The 16,599-nt window shown below is 43.2% G+C and overlaps 1 protein-coding gene across 11 annotated transcripts in view; it reads left to right on the forward strand.

Moving 5' to 3' along the window:
* ATXN7L1 (ataxin 7 like 1) overlaps positions 1-16,599 on the forward strand; it is a 236,946-nt gene that overhangs the window by 202,926 nt on the left and 17,421 nt on the right. For all 11 annotated transcript variants that reach the window (XM_037836420.1, XM_037836418.1, XM_037836419.1 and 8 more), the window contains 3 exons: positions 1,206-1,486; positions 4,487-4,569; positions 5,439-5,695. In XM_037836420.1, the coding sequence (XP_037692348.1) occupies positions 1,206-1,486; positions 4,487-4,569; positions 5,439-5,695 (621 nt within the window). The remainder of the gene's footprint in view (positions 1-1,205; positions 1,487-4,486; positions 4,570-5,438; positions 5,696-16,599) is intronic.

The following is a 16,599-nucleotide window of genomic DNA, read 5'->3' on the forward strand; positions in this document are numbered from 1 at the left end:
GCAATCCTGCTTCAAAGTCGGAGAAGGGGCAGAGGCTGAGGGGTTGCTAAAATAAGTTCATGAGCAAGTTGATCAGAGAAACAATCTGTGAATGTTAGAGAAGGGAAAGCCAGCCAGCCACGTGGACAGATAAGATTCCCCTCCTGCCAAAAACCGGCCTCTCTTTCATGCCCTACATTGTCTCCAGGCATGTAAATGCCATATTCTAGATCATTTGGCATTCAAATAGCTAAGTAGGCTCCACTCTCAGCTTGAAGATGATTGGGGGGCAGAAGCGTTAGCATCCTACCCTCCTGCAAGGGGGGAAGGGAATCTAGTGCAGGGACCAAAGCAAAGCTTATTTGTCTCCTCTTTTAAGACCCTGAGACGGCGTCCTCCATGGGCCCTCAGACACAGTATCCTCCAGCATTAAAAGAGTAGCAGAAATCAAATGCACATCCATTACAGAAGAATTAGCAGGGAAGTGGGGCTAAGGTGACAGATTCTGAAGAGCGAAAGTACACCTTTGTGCTCTGACTTCTTAAAATTCATCTTCTCACCTGCCAGCCTTGAGAATTGCCTATTTACATAACACGCTGCCTAAAATGGAATATTAGATAATGTTACATGGCGGCTCACTCAATTTGAGCCCTTCCTCAGGATATGCGAGAAATCCAGAAGCCCTCCAACAGCATGCCGTGCTGTACTCTGGCTCAAAGCCAGGCTTCGGTGTGGTGTGAGCCTGTCGGCACTCTCCAGCTGAGCAGATGTCAGACCTGATCAGGCCAGGGTGGGGGACTGAGAGTGCTAGGGGAGGGGGCATGATTCAGCAAGTGACACTCTGTCTTCAGGGAACAAACAGCACCTCTTCCTGAGCTGCACAGCGGGCACCTTGTTCTGCCCAAGAGGCCGTCTTGGAGACAGCCAACATATTAGGGCTGAGAAGGCAGGAGTGGCAGGCTCTATGGGGACAAGCCAGCACAGGAGCTAATCAGTCAGTTCTGATGCCATCCCTGGCACCGTGCCAGCGTCACACCCCCCGTTGATCCTTTCCTAGACATGAATCTTCCTCCTAGCAAAACTGGAATCATGCTGCTAGCTTATAGGAGTAGTATAAATAAGTGATAAGGATGTGTTGTGATAATGGTAAGCAGGTATAGCTTCTCAGTGGACCAGAATATATCAAAAAAAAGGCAATTGTGTGTGTTTGTTCATTTATTTTGCAGCATTCCGGTTCCTGTAGTCAGTTTAGAGAAAATTCCTAACCTAGTGAAGGCAGATGGTGCCAATGTCAAAATGAACTCTACAACCACTACCACAGTCACCTCCTCCACTTCGTCCTCTGCTGTCTCCACCCCACCTTTAATCAAGCCGGTTTTGATGTCCAAGCCAGTGCCACCTTCGCCAGAGAAGATTTTAAATGGCAAAGGAATTCTGTCAGCCGTAATAGATAAGAAACACCAAAATGGCACCAAAAACAGCAACAAGCCTTACAGGAGACTTTCAGGTATGTATCAGTGTCATTAGAGTCCGGCTCATGATGTGACTGAAGTTGAATCACATCCATAACCAAGGAGTGACGTGTTCTTATAATTAAGCAGGTCTGTTTCATTTGAAGGGAGACATGGAGGTTATCTGCCAACAGGACTCCCCCCAAAATAAATGGAGAACTGATTCTCTTATTCCGGGGCAGATGCAGTCTCTTGCTCGGTCCAGTGCCAACCAGGAGTTACCATGGTGACCCAGGAGGCAGGATGCTCTGCATCAACCACAACAGTCTGTAGATTCCGAGGGCCTTGTCAGCAGGTGGCTCTAACAGGCTGCACTGCCACCTGCCTCCATAGAGACTTCCTGCTGGGCTGTTTCGCCCACAGTGATGTCTCACAGTAGGGCAGGCTGCAGTAAGTCCCCCAGCAACTGTGCACCACAGGAAGACACGACCTCTGACTCTTGGCCTCATCGGCTTCCAAGTTGTTTTGGAGGTCTGGGGCCATGACTGCCTTTCCCACATTTTCAGGCTGGAATTCTCATTCAGGAACACTCAGGCTGGCATGGCAGATGGGCTATGTGGCGCCTCTTTTGGGTTTGCTCCTCGGCTGCCGAGAAAAGCGGCACCAAGCCATTCCTTGGGGCAATAGCTACCTGGCTTGAGGCCCCACGTGGACGCGTTTGCTTTGGATTTGTTATAGAATGAAATCTGGGAGTTCCCCTTTTTCCAAAAGACCTGGAAAAGCTGTAAACTTCAGAACTCCTTCACACCCTGGGGGCATTTATCTAATAGTCACCAGAAAAATAAAATAATTACAATGGAAGCCAATCCTGTGAGAGAAACTGTATCCTCTGGTATGAGCATAATTTTTTCAGCACCCCAGAATTGTACGTAATTTTTATTTCCTACATCGTGTTTATCTATACTTCTGGCTTTTCTATAGGGAGTATGTCTTACCTTTGTAATTTAAAAAAAAAAAAAAAAAAAAGATACAAATTATTTCTTAAAAGTACTTCAGGCCCAAAGCATTCAAATGAAGCAGGTTTTATAGCCTACAAATGTCTCCATGTACTATTCACCCACTATCAAGATAGAAAGGTAGAACCCAGCCACTCCTTGCAAACATGGGTGGGCACCTCACTTTGTGGACTGAAGCCCCCAGCTGCTGGCTCTTTCCTGAATGTAAAGTTAGGTTTCCCTCTGCAGAGGTGGGTGGCAACATCCTTGGAAAAACCGCTAGGCCTGGGTATAGTGTCCAGAGGCCACGGGGTCTTTGTCATGGCAGGAGCACAACTATGGCTTCCAGCCTGTGCCCCAGTCTGAAGTCGCTTGGAGTTGTTGTGTTTTTTGGTATTTTGTTTGTTTGTTTGTTTTTGCTGTCTGTTGTTTTTGCATTTTGTTGGTTGTTTTGTCTCATCGGATCTTTTGCTTGTCTCTACCTTGCTTCCACGTTTGTCAGCCAGCTGCTAGCCCCAGCCAAACAACCTGCTCAGCTTCAAGCCAGCATGAGGTGTGGTGTGGATCTGGGCACGGGTCTGACTCTGACAGGCACAAGGAAAAGAGCTCCCTGCCAGGCAGCCGGCGCCTGGCCAGGCACTCACCTCTTGGTGGGCAGAGAAGGCTTGTGGGAAATGGGCAACTCCAGGCCTAGCAGTTTTCTATTCTTAAAAGTGAAGCTGAAAAAAAGAAGACACAGCAAAAAAGGGGAGGAGGGCATTTTGATAGGCAACCAGAGACTCTGTCTTGGATAACAGAATGGTTTTATTTGCACACATCATCAGTTAATACTGCAGCCCCTCTATGTCCCCCAAACCCTTTTTTATAAAAATAGAATACGTTCATTTATTACGTTCAGAGTCCATGCCACCCATTTCAGACAGTTTTTCAGGCTAGGTAACCTCTTTTTAATTTGCAGCCATTCAGGGTTCTTAAGGACACTCCACCAAGTTTCCTTACCCCCCACCCACCAACACTGCTGCTCGTCCCTTACAGGCCCAGAAGAGCTGGTCGTCCCTGCTCTGCAGGGCTCAGGGCTTTGCTGGGTGCCTTCCAGAGGGGGCTCAGGCTAAGAGTGGAACTGAAAAGCTTAGGGGGTCCTTAAGGGATCACCTCACATCCCCTCATTTTCCAGGTGAGGAGAGCACTTTAGTAATCCCAGGAGGGGTGAAGGATCCAAAATGGGGGCATACAAAGAGCAGGTTCCTTAGACAGGAGCCATCAGCAATGCATTTGCAAGGCAGGAGCTTGGGAAAGCCTGGCCTGCTCCCCACACAGCTGTTCTCATCCCCAGATGCCGCTGCCTGGTGATGCACCTGGGGAGCGCCAGGCCCAGTGCTGGGGCCAGAGCAGGCTGTGACATTAGTGGGTCACGTTCACTATGTACCGTCAACTTCTGATGCACATAACACACACACCCAGCCTTTCCCCCTGCTCCTCCCTGTGACACCACCAAAATGTTCTTGAGTGAGGTAAAGGATTTAATCTTTCAGGTCAGCCAGGCCATGTGGAAAGCCTTGTGCTGAGGACTTTGCCAAGCCCCAAAGAGGCAGGTCACACTGACATGTCAAGGAACGAGCTTCCCTTTAAATTGCTGACACTGGCAGGAAGACAGGGCAGGGGCTCCAGGTACTCTTGGAGCAGCTCAGGAAAAAGTGGCCCTTCAGCCTGAGGTGGCTCTCCTGGGTATCGGCTTTGCCCAAAGCACCAAGTACCTGTGGAACCGTTTCAAGTAAAACAAGTGCAGTGGCTCCTTTCCCATCCCCTACCCCCACACCCTGTGCTGCAGTCTGCACCCCTACAAAAGCTGGACTTGGGAATTCTGGGTTCAGAGGGGAACGCCATTTTCCTCTGAGCGGTTCTTGAAGCATTTTCGCAGCCGGTTGAAAAAAAAACAAAACAGATTGCCTGACAATGTCTCACTTGTTGGTGCAAATGTGCAATTTTTTTTAATGTAGTCTTAATGCCAAATCCTATTTAGTCTCCTTTTTTCTTATATTTTTTGTTTGTTTCTTAAACCAGAGAGAGAATTTGACCCAAATAAACACTGTGGAGTATTGGATCCCGAGACAAAGAAACCTTGCACAAGATCCCTCACCTGCAAGGTATTTCTCTTTCCATAAAAAATACTTCCTGCTCTCGCTGGGGCCTTTGTCGAAATGTTTGCATGCCACTCTCTGCACACGGCAGGGTGTGGAACCTCGACATGACCCCCAGCTGTTCTTTGTAAGGGAAATGCTTTCTTCTCTTCCATGGTAGCAGAGTGCCTGCCTCAAGCTGGCTGGCTTTTTAAGAAGGGGGAAAAAAAATAGGCTTCCCCTGTTACTTGTGAGGCCAGACAGTAAATTGTATTTATAGGCACTCACAGGCGGTTCTAAACCCTGCTACATTTTAATGTATGCAGGAGCAGCGGCAGCGGCGGCAGCGGCGGCGCCCTGAAAGGCAGCCTCGGAGCGGAGAATGCTGTGCCGCCGCGCCTCTGATCCCGCCGCACCGCACCGGGGTGGCCCGGGAAACGGCTGACCCGAGGCGGCCGCCATTGGGCAGCCTCAAGCCCCATGTTTCATGTGAGCTGCTAGTGCTTCCCGGCATCGAGGCCGTGGCCCCCTCTCCTTGGTGACTCTTGTTGTCCGGGCCACATCGAGCCTCCCACCTGCACCTGGATTAACTGTTAGCATTCCCTGGCGGTTGCCTTTCATCAGAGAGGTTTTGATTTGATGGGTTCTGCGCTGAAGCTCGTCATCCTATGCCATTTTTTGGAGGAAGCTTTGACTTAACACCAGGAGGATAGGGCATGGTTTTATTTGTGTGGTCACTGCCTCTTCCTAGCCACAGAACAGGAGCTGTTGCCTGAAGTTGACTTTGCAAGCACCTTTGAATTCCCATGAATTGCTATTTCTGAAATGGAGGACCTGGGGAAGCAGGTTTATGTGCTGATCAAAGAGGCTGTGCTTTTCATCTCTCTTCTCCTTAGACACATTCACTAAGCCATCGGAGGGCAGTCCCAGGCCGGAAAAAGCAATTCGACCTTCTCCTGGCAGAACACAAAGCCAAGTCCCGGGAAAAGGAAGTTAAGGATAAAGAGCATCTCCTGACTTCAACAAGGGAAATACTTCCAAATCAACCCGGGACCGCACAGGATTCTCTTCCAGGATCTTCAGGGAACTCTGGACCAGAATCTAAAGTTGTGTCCCCTGCAAAATCCAGGCCACCTAATTCTGTACTTCCTAGGTAAGTCCCACCTTGGTGGTAGTAGCTCTGAGTCCTCGGTCGAGTTACTTTGCCTTGCTGCGTTGTGCACCATCTGATCATGTGCTAAACTTCCATTTAGTGGAGTGCTGCCTCATAAGTCTGTTGTGAAGTTTAAATGGGGTAACATGCATAAGGCAGTGGCTGCCACACGTGCTCAATGAATTTTAGCTGCTCTCATCTGCACAATCTTCACCATCGTCACTGTCATCATCATTGTCATCATTGTCATCCTTCATGGCAGACCTTAGTATGCAACAGTATGTGTCTTCACAGAGCAAGAATGAGCTACAGATAGATACCTGGATGCATGACACGTCAGCCACCAGGTGACTTTCTGACTGCTTGGGTTTTCATATTAGTTGAAGATTCCTGTAGCCAAAGTAGAGAAAACCTGGTGAATGGGTAATCAGCACAGCTTAGGAGCTAGTTGGACCATGCTAGCCCATTGGCCACAACATTTTGTGAATTTTCCCCACAACTCTCCTATGAGCAGGTTGTGGAAAGTTGACAAGCAGAGGCTGTTTGTCCTTACATTTCCCTCTTCACTAAGAAAGCTGCTCTTCTGAGACCTGTTTGGGGCTTTATTTAGTTGTCCTGAACAGAAAGGAAAGAACAGAAAATGCAGAATTTAAAACCTATCTGGGTTAAGAGCAATTTAAAATCCACACATCTGTTTTGATGGGCCGTGAGCACTGTTTCCAGGTAATGGGACAGGGGACCATTCATTCAGAAATATTTACCTTGCTCCATAAGCAAAGTACCTGCCCCTAATCCTGTTAGGTGAAGTCACCAAGGTACAGAGATAAATCAAACTAGACTATGCTCTTCAAGAATTTTGAGTTTACGAAATATATCTATCACTTTCATTAAAAAGGAGACACTAATAACCCTCTATGAGAAGTACAGATAGTGCTTTTTCCAGTGATACTGAATGCACGCTGTGTAGTCCCAACGATCAATTGTCCTGTAAGCAAGTAGGCCTTGAGAAAACATAGTTGTTAAAGAAGGGGTTGGGGGGAGGGTTTACAGCAAAAAACAAATACTCGATGGCAGCTATTACTGACCCTCGTCCCTTCCACTTCAGTGCAGGCCTAACCCCATTGAACAGAGTCCTGTGTCAGAATGGTCAGCCTCAGCTTCAGGCACTGGGAGGACTGGTTGGATGGAAGTGCCGCCCTCCCCCATTTCCATCATCATAATCATTGTCGTGTCGTTGCCATCCATTTACATGCTGCTCTCCTTGCCACCCCTCTCTCTCTCTGATCATTTTATAATCGCCTCTCACTGTGATGCTGGATGTTGGTAAAGGATATTACCGTTACTTTAGAGTTGAAGAGTCAATTCTGTCCCAAACTTCTGGCAGGGTCTTGAATTCTATATACAGTGGCTTCAAACTTGTTTTTAGTTGTAGAACATTTTTATTCCAACCAAACCTTACATGGAACCCAATATAAATGCAGACCCGCCTCCACCTGAAACACACTCATCCCTGCTCTTCTCAGACACATATACTCAGGGCACGTTCTACCCCAGAACCCCCGAGGGATCATCACAGCCCACCCCACCCCACCCAGGAGGACTCCAGGGAACCTTCTTTCTATTATCCATTTCTCCATCTTTTTTTAACTGGCGGAGAGGCACTTCTCACCCAGTAGAACCTGGCATAACAGAGATACCAGGGAGCAGCCGGTAAAAAAATAATAAGAGGCCTTATGGAGCCTCTTCTTTCTGCCCCTTTCTGGTTTAATTTTCAGGGGACTATCTGTCTGTAGAGAAATGCCAGGTGTTTGTGTTCTCTTAGGGAAGCTGAAGAAAGAGGAGGGTGAGGTTAATCAACAAGAAGAATGTCATTGGAAATGAAGGAGGTAGGCAAAGGAGCACATTGCAAACATTGGTAGCAATGATTTTTGAGAACACTTTTCAGGGATGATATAAGCAGAAAACTCAGGGGTGAGCTATTATCAAAGTTAGTGGGGAATAATGTCTTTTCTCACTTGTGTTAGGTTAGGATGAGACCCCATGAAATCAGAGACTAAAACAACATCAGAGTTTAATATTGTAACGTAAAACTCACAGCAACATTTATTTTATTCATATAAATGATATAAATAGTAGATATTTCCTCTACAATAATTATCTATATAGGAAAAAAAAAAACCTAATATACATGAAGTAACTATTGTAATCCATTCCCAATTAAGATTCCCCTTTATAGGAAATGTTAACATATGTGAATTTTGGTAACCTTGAAAATATTTCGGTTCTCATACTCTTGAATTGAAACCCACTTTTGTTGGGGATTCTTTAAAAAGAAACTTGAGTCTTGAATGAGAAAAGTTTAAAAAGTTAGATAACAAGGATTGGAGCAGGGTTTTGAGTGCAAATCTCAGCTCGAGGCTTACTAGCTAGATAACCTTGGTCATGTTTCTTCACCTCTGTAGCCTCAGATTGCTCGTCTGTAAAATGGAGATAAGAATGAAATGAGATAAAGTACCAAGCACTTAATAAGCACCTAATTAATGGTAGCTGTTAGTAAGTTGTCATGGTATTCCATGGAAAAGCAATGTGAGCAGAGCAGCCTCGGTGCTGCCTGATTTCCATACGGCTATCTTCCCTGCCCCACAACCAGAGGGCCCTTTAATAACAAACCCATTGGCTCTCTTGCCTTGCCCCCAACTCTAAATGCACATGTTCCAAAGACCCCAAGAACTGTGAATGACCAGTCCAGCTCAACCCATCAACACTCTGTTGGAAAGCAGGAGAGGTACAGAGGGTGGAGCTGAGCTCTGACAAGCCAGGCTGTGGCCCTGTGGGGTGGGAGGTAGAGGGTAGGTTGCAGAAGCCAGTGCTGACAAAAAATCTGGGCACATACCCCTCTGCCCCATAGAAATTCACATATTTACTCTTTTTTTTAATTTTTGAACCATTTTATTCATACACCATACAATCCATCCTAAGTGTACAATCAGTGGCTCTTGGTATAATCACATAGTTATGCATTCACCACTACAGTTACTATGAGAACATTCTCATTTCTTCCAAAGAAAAAAATCCCATACTCCTACCACCCATTATTGACATTTAGCTTTGGTATAGCGCCTTTGTTGCCATTAATGCAAGAATATTACAATGTTACTGTTAACTATAGACCTTAGTTTATATTAATTGTGTTTTTCCCGTATACCACCCTATTAGTAACACCTTGTATAGTGACATACTTTTTTTCTAGTTCTCTAATATTTATACAATTCACCACCTTCATTGTCCACTGTAGGTTTCGCTAAGTTATACAGTCCCAGTTTTTATTCTCTAGCTTTCCTTCTGGTGGTCTACACAACTCTAGCCTTCCTCTTTCAACATACTCATACTCCACTTTCTTAATTACACTTACGGTATTGCGCTACCATCACACAGTATTGTGCTATCCGTTTCTGAACCTTTACAATCAACTTTATTAAACATTCTATACTCCTTAAGCATCACTCGATCACTCAATCCCTGCCCTCTTTCTATCTCCTGATAGCCTATGCTTTCAACTTTAACTTTCAGAGTTTGCTCATTATCGTTAGTTCATATTAGTGAGACCATACAATATCTGTCCTTTCGTTTCTGGCTTATTTCATGCGACATAATGTCCTCAAGGTTCATTCACCTCGTTGCATGCGTCACAGCTTCATTCCTTTCGGCAGCTGCACAATATTCTGTCGTATGTGTTATACACCACAGCTCACCCTTCCACTCATCAGTCGCTGGACCCTTGGGTCACCTCCATTCATTGGCAATCGTGAATAATGCCACCATATACACCATTGTGCAAATATCTCTTCATGTCTCTGCCTTCAGTTCTTCCCAGTACATACCTGCTAACAAGATTGCTAAATAGTTTGGCAATTCTATACTTAGGTTCCTGAGGAACTGCCACACTGCCCTCCAGAGGGGCTGCACAATTCTACTTCCCTACCAAAGTGAATAGGTATATCTCTTCACGTCTCCTCCAGCACTTGTAGTTTTCTGTTTATTTTCTTAAACAGTTTTATTCACACACCATACAAACCATCCTAGGTGTACAATCAATGGCTCCTGGTAAAATCCCATAGTCAGGCATTCACCACCACAATCTATAAGCGAAATTCCCATTTCTTCCAAAAATAAAGACACATTTACTCTTAAGTGTAAAATGATAAAATCCAATGACTCTTAGACTGACAAGGGCAGTGAGGAGAGAGGCAGAACATCCTAGATATCTGGAAAAGGGCAAGGATAAGTCTAGAGCAAAAGGACCTCTAGTTCTTAACTCATTAGGATACCATTTTGCCAAACCACAAGCCCATTTCTCTCCTTGACATATGTTTGTCCACTTCCCAAAGATGGAGCTCTGAAGTCAAGAAGACAAGGTTAAGTCTCATTTCCATCTCCTATTAATTTTGCAACCAATTTCCTCATCTGAAGATGTGGATAAGGCACCCACCTAGGGCAGTATGTAGCTTGGATGACATGCCTGACTCATAGTAGGGATTCAGCTGAAGTCAGTTGCATTTTATTCTCTTCTCCAGGGCACTCAGACAGATTGATGTTTGTGCTTCCTTAAAGTGGTATGAGTGGGGACTTTCTCTAAGTTTCCCTGAGTGGAGCCAAGTATATTCTTTGTCTTTAGGCGAGACTGATGAGGGGAGACGGAAAGGGCGCATGGCAGCTAAACAAACCGAGTGACTTTTTCAATACTCTCTCCTGACCAGTTTCCCTATTCCCTATCACTCCTCACCAAAGCCCTGCTATTAAGACACAGACTAGACTCTTGGAATACAAGATCAAATTGGAAGGTCCTGAAAGCACCCACGGCTCCATCATCTCCAGGAAGATGCATACATCCTGATTGAAACGAACCTAAAAAGAAAAAGATTCAGAGCTGCTTCTTCTCGGTGTGCATGTGCACATGTGTGCACACAACCATTCATACATTCATATGTCTAGCTTGGCTCTCCAAGCTGTTTCTGCTCTAGAGCACACATCTTTCGGGTTCAGCCTGCCTCTCCAGGATTCTCTCTCCTCAACTCCTTCCCTCTTTCAAAATCTGGCAACTAGAACTTAACCATCCACAGTGCTTCAGCCATTTTCTTTCCTTTTTTCCTCTTTTCATTTTTTTAAATCCAAGTAATATAGATACATAGTTTAAAAATTAGATAATACTAAAAGACTTAGAATGAAAAACAGTAATTTCTGCCATCCTGGAACAATTCTTCACCCCTCTGAGTTAGAGTGCCTGTTTCCTGGACTGCATGACTTCCTCCTTTTTAGTTTGCACCTTTATTTTGATGGAGCATCTCCTCCAGCTTCCTATGAAAGGAAGGTCATAAGAAGGAGGTCAAATTGTGGAATACTTGCACACCAGAAAATGTTTTCATAATACCCTCACACTTAATTAATAGCCTCCCTGAGTATATAACTCTAGTTTGAAAATCATTTCTCTACAGAATTTTGGAAGACATTTTCATTGACATATAGAAGCAAATGTTTTTATTGAGAAGTTTAGTATTATTCTGACCCCATTTCTTTGCATATCATCTTTTTTTTAATGCATTTTTATTGTGAACTTTAACGTATATACATAATAGTGATAACTTTCAAAATATGATTTAACAAGTAGTTAGAAAGCACATTTCAAAGAATGTCATAGGTCACAGTTCCACATCTTCAGCTTTTTCCATTATTGTAAAATATACATACAGAAAGGTGTTAACTTTTGATGTACAGCTCAACAAGCAGTAATATAGGTAATTTCAAAAACTGTTACGGGTTACAGTTTCAGTTCTTTCCTTATTATGCAATATAGGATATATATAGAAAGGTGAAGAGAAGACTTTCAAAGCACAATTCAACGAGTAGCTATAGAGCAAGTTTCAAAGGATGTTACAGGGTACAGTAAGTACTACCATGTCATTTACCTCCTTCCAGCTATTCCAACACCCCAGCATCTAAATATGTGTATATATATTTATATATAAATTTTCAGTATTCATAGACCTTTGTTAAATCTTATCTTATTTGTTGCTACTCCTTCCTCTCAGTCTCTTTCTCCATCTTCAGTGGTATCTAGGCAATGAGCACCCTAACTTGTTCATACTGAAAAGGGATGTCGACAGCGTGGAGATGTGGGCCACATCTGATAGTTGATCTTAAAAAGGCTGTTGCCTCTGGGTTTTAGGACTTGCCTGGTATAGGAACACTCTGGTGGATTTCAGTTTCTAAGAGATAAAACTTAGTGAGTACATCTTTTATAGAATTTCAAGTATATGGGGAATATTTTTGGTAAGGGCCTGGCATACTGTGGCCATTTGGGATGCGCATGTGACCTGTTTTTAGCACTGAAGCCTGGGGCTCTGAAATCTCACAGGAATGACTCTCGATGAGAGTCCTTTTACATTCATTGGGCTGGGTACTCAGTGGATCATTTTAATCTGGAAACACTTGTCCTTCTCTCCTGGGATATTTTCATGTGTTACGTCTTGCATAATATTCTCCCAACCCTTTCTTCTCTCTTTCTTGACTCCTATTAGTTGAATGTTGGACCTCTTACACTGATCTTTTAATTCTTTTACTTCTTTTCTCTTAATCCATCTCTTAATCTCCTTGGTTCTACTTTCTTAAGATTTTTTTACTTTACCTTCAAAACCACCCGTTGAATATTCAATTTGTGATACACTCTTTAAATTTTTAGTTTCTGGTTTTGTTTTGTTTTTCCTGATTGTTTCTTCTGTATAATATCCTGCTAAAGATACTTTCATTTTGCAGAGGCAATGTCATCTCTAATATCTCTGAGGATAGAGTTGTTTAGTTTTTCCTCTTTCCTTCACTATCTTTGTTTCCTACAGATTTGTTTCATTTCTGTGTTCATGTGTTTGATGTTTGGTTGGTCAGTCTCATGTTGGAGATGTTCTAGGAATGTATGATGATCTCTAATCATCCATATTTAGAAGAGAAGCCCTAATGGCTAATTGGAAGTCTTTGTGTGGGACTGTGTACCAAAAGGTCATCAGGTCACCATTCAATCTTTTGATGGAGGATTCCCAAAGGCAAGATCTGGAAGCATTTTCTCTGGGGCCATTCAGTTTCTCAAGGGTATGAGGTGGTGTTATGCCTGGCTTTAGGCACCAGGGGATTAAGGTGGGGAAAAGAGGCCAAGATAGCCCAGAGTCACTCTGTTTCCAGCCCTTGGCCTCACTCCTGATCACTGTTGAGACTGGTGGGTCCCATGTGTAGAATCTCTCCAGTTCAGTCTCTCTGGAGAATAAAGCTTTGTTCTCTTACTGGAAAGTTGACTGGGGGAGGGGGTGTATTTTAGTCAGGGTTTTCTAGGGAAACAGAACCAACAGGAGATAGCTGTAAATATGAGATTTTGTAAAAGTGTCACATGCAACTGCAGGGATGCACAAGTCCAAATTCTGTAGGGCAGGTTGCAAGCTGGCAACCCCAACGAAGGTTTTTGAAGAATTCCCCAGGAGAAGCTGGTTGGCTGAAGTAGAAAGTTCTCTCTCTTCTGACTGCTGAAGTCATCACTTCTCCTTTTAAAGCCTTCAACTGATTGGATGAAACATCTCTCATTGCTGATGACTCCTTAGTTGACAATAGATGTAATCAGTCATAAATGCAATCAACTTACTGATGAGTTAAGTCCATAAAATGTCCTTACAGTAACAGTTAGGCCAGGGCTTGCTTGACCAGACAACTGGGCACCATTACCTAACCAAGTTGACACATGAGCCTAACTATCACAGAGAGGTAAGCTGGCAGGGGGCAGTGGTGACTGACTCATCTGGATAAATGGTAGAGATGTCCTGTAGGTCCAACTACCACATATGAGGACTTTCACTCACCCCTTATGTTTAGTCCTCACCTCACCCATGACTTCTGCACTTCTAGGTAACTCCAGGTTTTGAACTTCTCAGGAGTTCTGCAGTAGGCCAGCTCTTTTCCCACTGGAATTTTCCTCTGCGGTCACTTAGCAAGGTGGAAGAAGTTACCATCTAAGTCAGTTACCACTTCATCAACCACATTCTGTTTTCAAAAAATTTGTTAAAATCTCTTGTTCACACTTGCATCAGCCAGGATGCTTTGGATGCAAGTAGCAAAAACCTAGACTGCCAAAGGCTTAAATATTTAGGAAATTTCTTATCTCCCATGACAAGAAGTCCAGAGGGGAAGAGGCACCAGACCCTAAAGGTCGGGGATTGGCTCTTTTCCTCTGCCCTTTTTTTATTCCACCTTCTTCAATGTTTTGGCTTCATCCTCAAAGTCAGTAGCAAGATGGTTGTAACAATTCCAGGCACATCCAGATACAACAAAGTGCAGATGAAGGTGGAGACTCCATCTTCCTTTTTAAAAGTAAGAAATATATGTCTAGAAGTACCCCCCACCCTGGAAAAAAAAAGGAAGGGGAAAAAAAAGACTCATGTCCTTTTCTAAGCCAATCATTAGCAAGATTAATAAAATATTCCCACTGTTGGCTTAGGGGTTAAATGGATGTTGGGAAGTCAGCACCATATTTCCTCTGTTGAGCTCTTTTTTCTTCAGGGCTAATAACCTTTTCTAAGTAAACTGTCAATAAACTATCATTTTAGTAGGATTTGGGGAGGAAGGGCAATAAATATGTGAGATTCATCTGCCATGTTTAACAGGAAGTTCTTCAGTCACTTTCTTACACATTCCTCACTTATGTGTAAGAAAAAGCTCACTTTTGTTTTTGTTTTTGTTTTTACTTTTGTTATGATTTTTCCCATGTACAGAAAAGGAGAGAGACTAGTATAATTAGTACACACACACATAGTCTTAACAGTTATTATATTCATATCTTGCTCTACTTGCTTCATCTATGTTTTTGCTGATGTATTTTAAAGGAACTTATGGATATAATGACATTTCACCTCTAAATCTTTCCAAATGCATCTTTAAAAAAATTAAGATATTTTCCTATTATCACACTTAACAAAATCCTGCTCACTTTCATCTCTGGCAGGTCAGGGAGGTCCTACCATGGTGGAGAAGGCTTCAAAAAGAGCCTGTTAGAAAGTTTGGAGAGAATTTAAGTATCCATCAATAAAAGATTATTAAGTAAATTATGATATAGCCATACTATGGAATATTAAAAATGATGGTGGACTTCTGTACTTATTAACATGGAAATATTTCTATAACATCACTGTTTAAAAAAAAAAAAGTGTGTCTCAAAATAGTATGCACAGTTTGATACAGTTTTTGCTTAAAAACGCATATGCATATGTAGGCACAGTAAATAAGTCTGGAAGGATATAAATCAAAATGCTAACAGCATTGGATCTTGGGGAGCAGGACTGTCGATGCTGTTTTCCTTCTTCATAAGTTTCAGCATTAGCTGAATTGCTTTATGAACTTAGGTTTCAGCATAAGCAGGCAGTGGTGGCGTTGCCCATCCCGATGCAGAAAAGGAGGTTTCTGGGGACCCCTGTGGCAATGTGCTCTCTGGATGATAGACTTTTACCATGCAGAGTAATGGCATTTTTATTTTTATAAATATGGGAAGGTGACAGTCAATAATAAATTGTCATACCAACGTAGTTCTTGTAATGACACTGGAAAAAAACACTACCTGGGACTTTGTTTTTAAATGACTGTACCTTGGGGATCTGGTTTCAGTTCAGGTACTATTCACGACCTAGAAAGATTTCAAAGCAACCAAGAATCCAGGATGAAAATGAGAGAGAAGGGTGACAAATTAACAGTGCTGCTTCATGTGACTTGAGGGGGCAGCTTTCGAAGCAGGAAGCAGAAAAACAATTTTTTTAAAAGACCTTGAATTTTTTTTTCTTTTCCCAAAACTTCTTTTTCTGCCCATCTTTGCCATCTCTCCCTGGTCAATCACCTGATAAAAGCGGAGAAGTAGTAAAAACTGTTAACAACCAACTGTGACTAATCCTTTTCTAGCTCTTCTACTAATGTAGACGTTTTTGTTGGTTGGTTTTATTTTTTCCTTGTTTTGTTTGTTTTTTTTTTACTGCTTAGAAAGTGTGTAGTGCTGCCTCCTTTTGTGACATTGCTTTTTTCTCAGCTTAGCCATAATCGAGATCTGTTGGATCAATCTATACACATGAAATTCAGTCATTCCTTCCTTCAGAAATATATTTCTTCTGCACCTACTACTAGTCAGGCCTGCCAGGCATTGGCTAAAAGGGCTTGTCAATGTTTGAATTGAAACATTCATCCTTAGAAGACGCAGTATTCAACTACATGTGGCTCAATATTAAGGAAAAAGATGCAGCTGTGGATTAAGGGATGTGAGAGTCCACCGCCGTGTCAAAACCTTTTTTCATGCCAGTATGATAACAATGTCATAAAGTCCCAGTTCAGTAGCAAAGAAAGCGTTCCCAGGGCTGTCTTTCTTCACCACTGATATTTTGTTGATTGGTTTAAACTTGTTTACCTGTTTACCTGCTGATATTCCTATACAGTTCAGCAACCCTATATGCATGCAGTTTGAAAGTGCTTCTACTTTCAAGGAGAAGCAGCTAGATGTGGCAAATACAAATTACTGACATGTAAACGGGTGAATGGTTGTAACTGAATTCAGAGACAACTACTTTGATGTTAAATTAACTCGGTCACATTATGTGTTTTACATTCTGCTTACACAGTTGTGGTTTTACTCTCATGCCTGTATTCCACCCCAGAGGCAGCAGCCAGGGCAGAGCCTGGGACCCACTGGATCACAGAAGAGCGCTAACCCTCTCAGCCTTAATTTTGCCCTTGTGCAAATCTGCCATCCAGCTGCCTTCCCTGACATCTTGGGAAGGCGAATAGGGTTGTCTTCTGAGCTCCATTAAACTGGCTGGATGTTGCTACCTCAGAAAAGTTTA

The sequence above is a fragment of the Choloepus didactylus genome, chromosome 5 (assembly GCF_015220235.1).
Source record: "Choloepus didactylus isolate mChoDid1 chromosome 5, mChoDid1.pri, whole genome shotgun sequence".
In the NCBI taxonomy this organism is placed as follows: domain Eukaryota; kingdom Metazoa; phylum Chordata; class Mammalia; order Pilosa; family Megalonychidae; genus Choloepus; species Choloepus didactylus.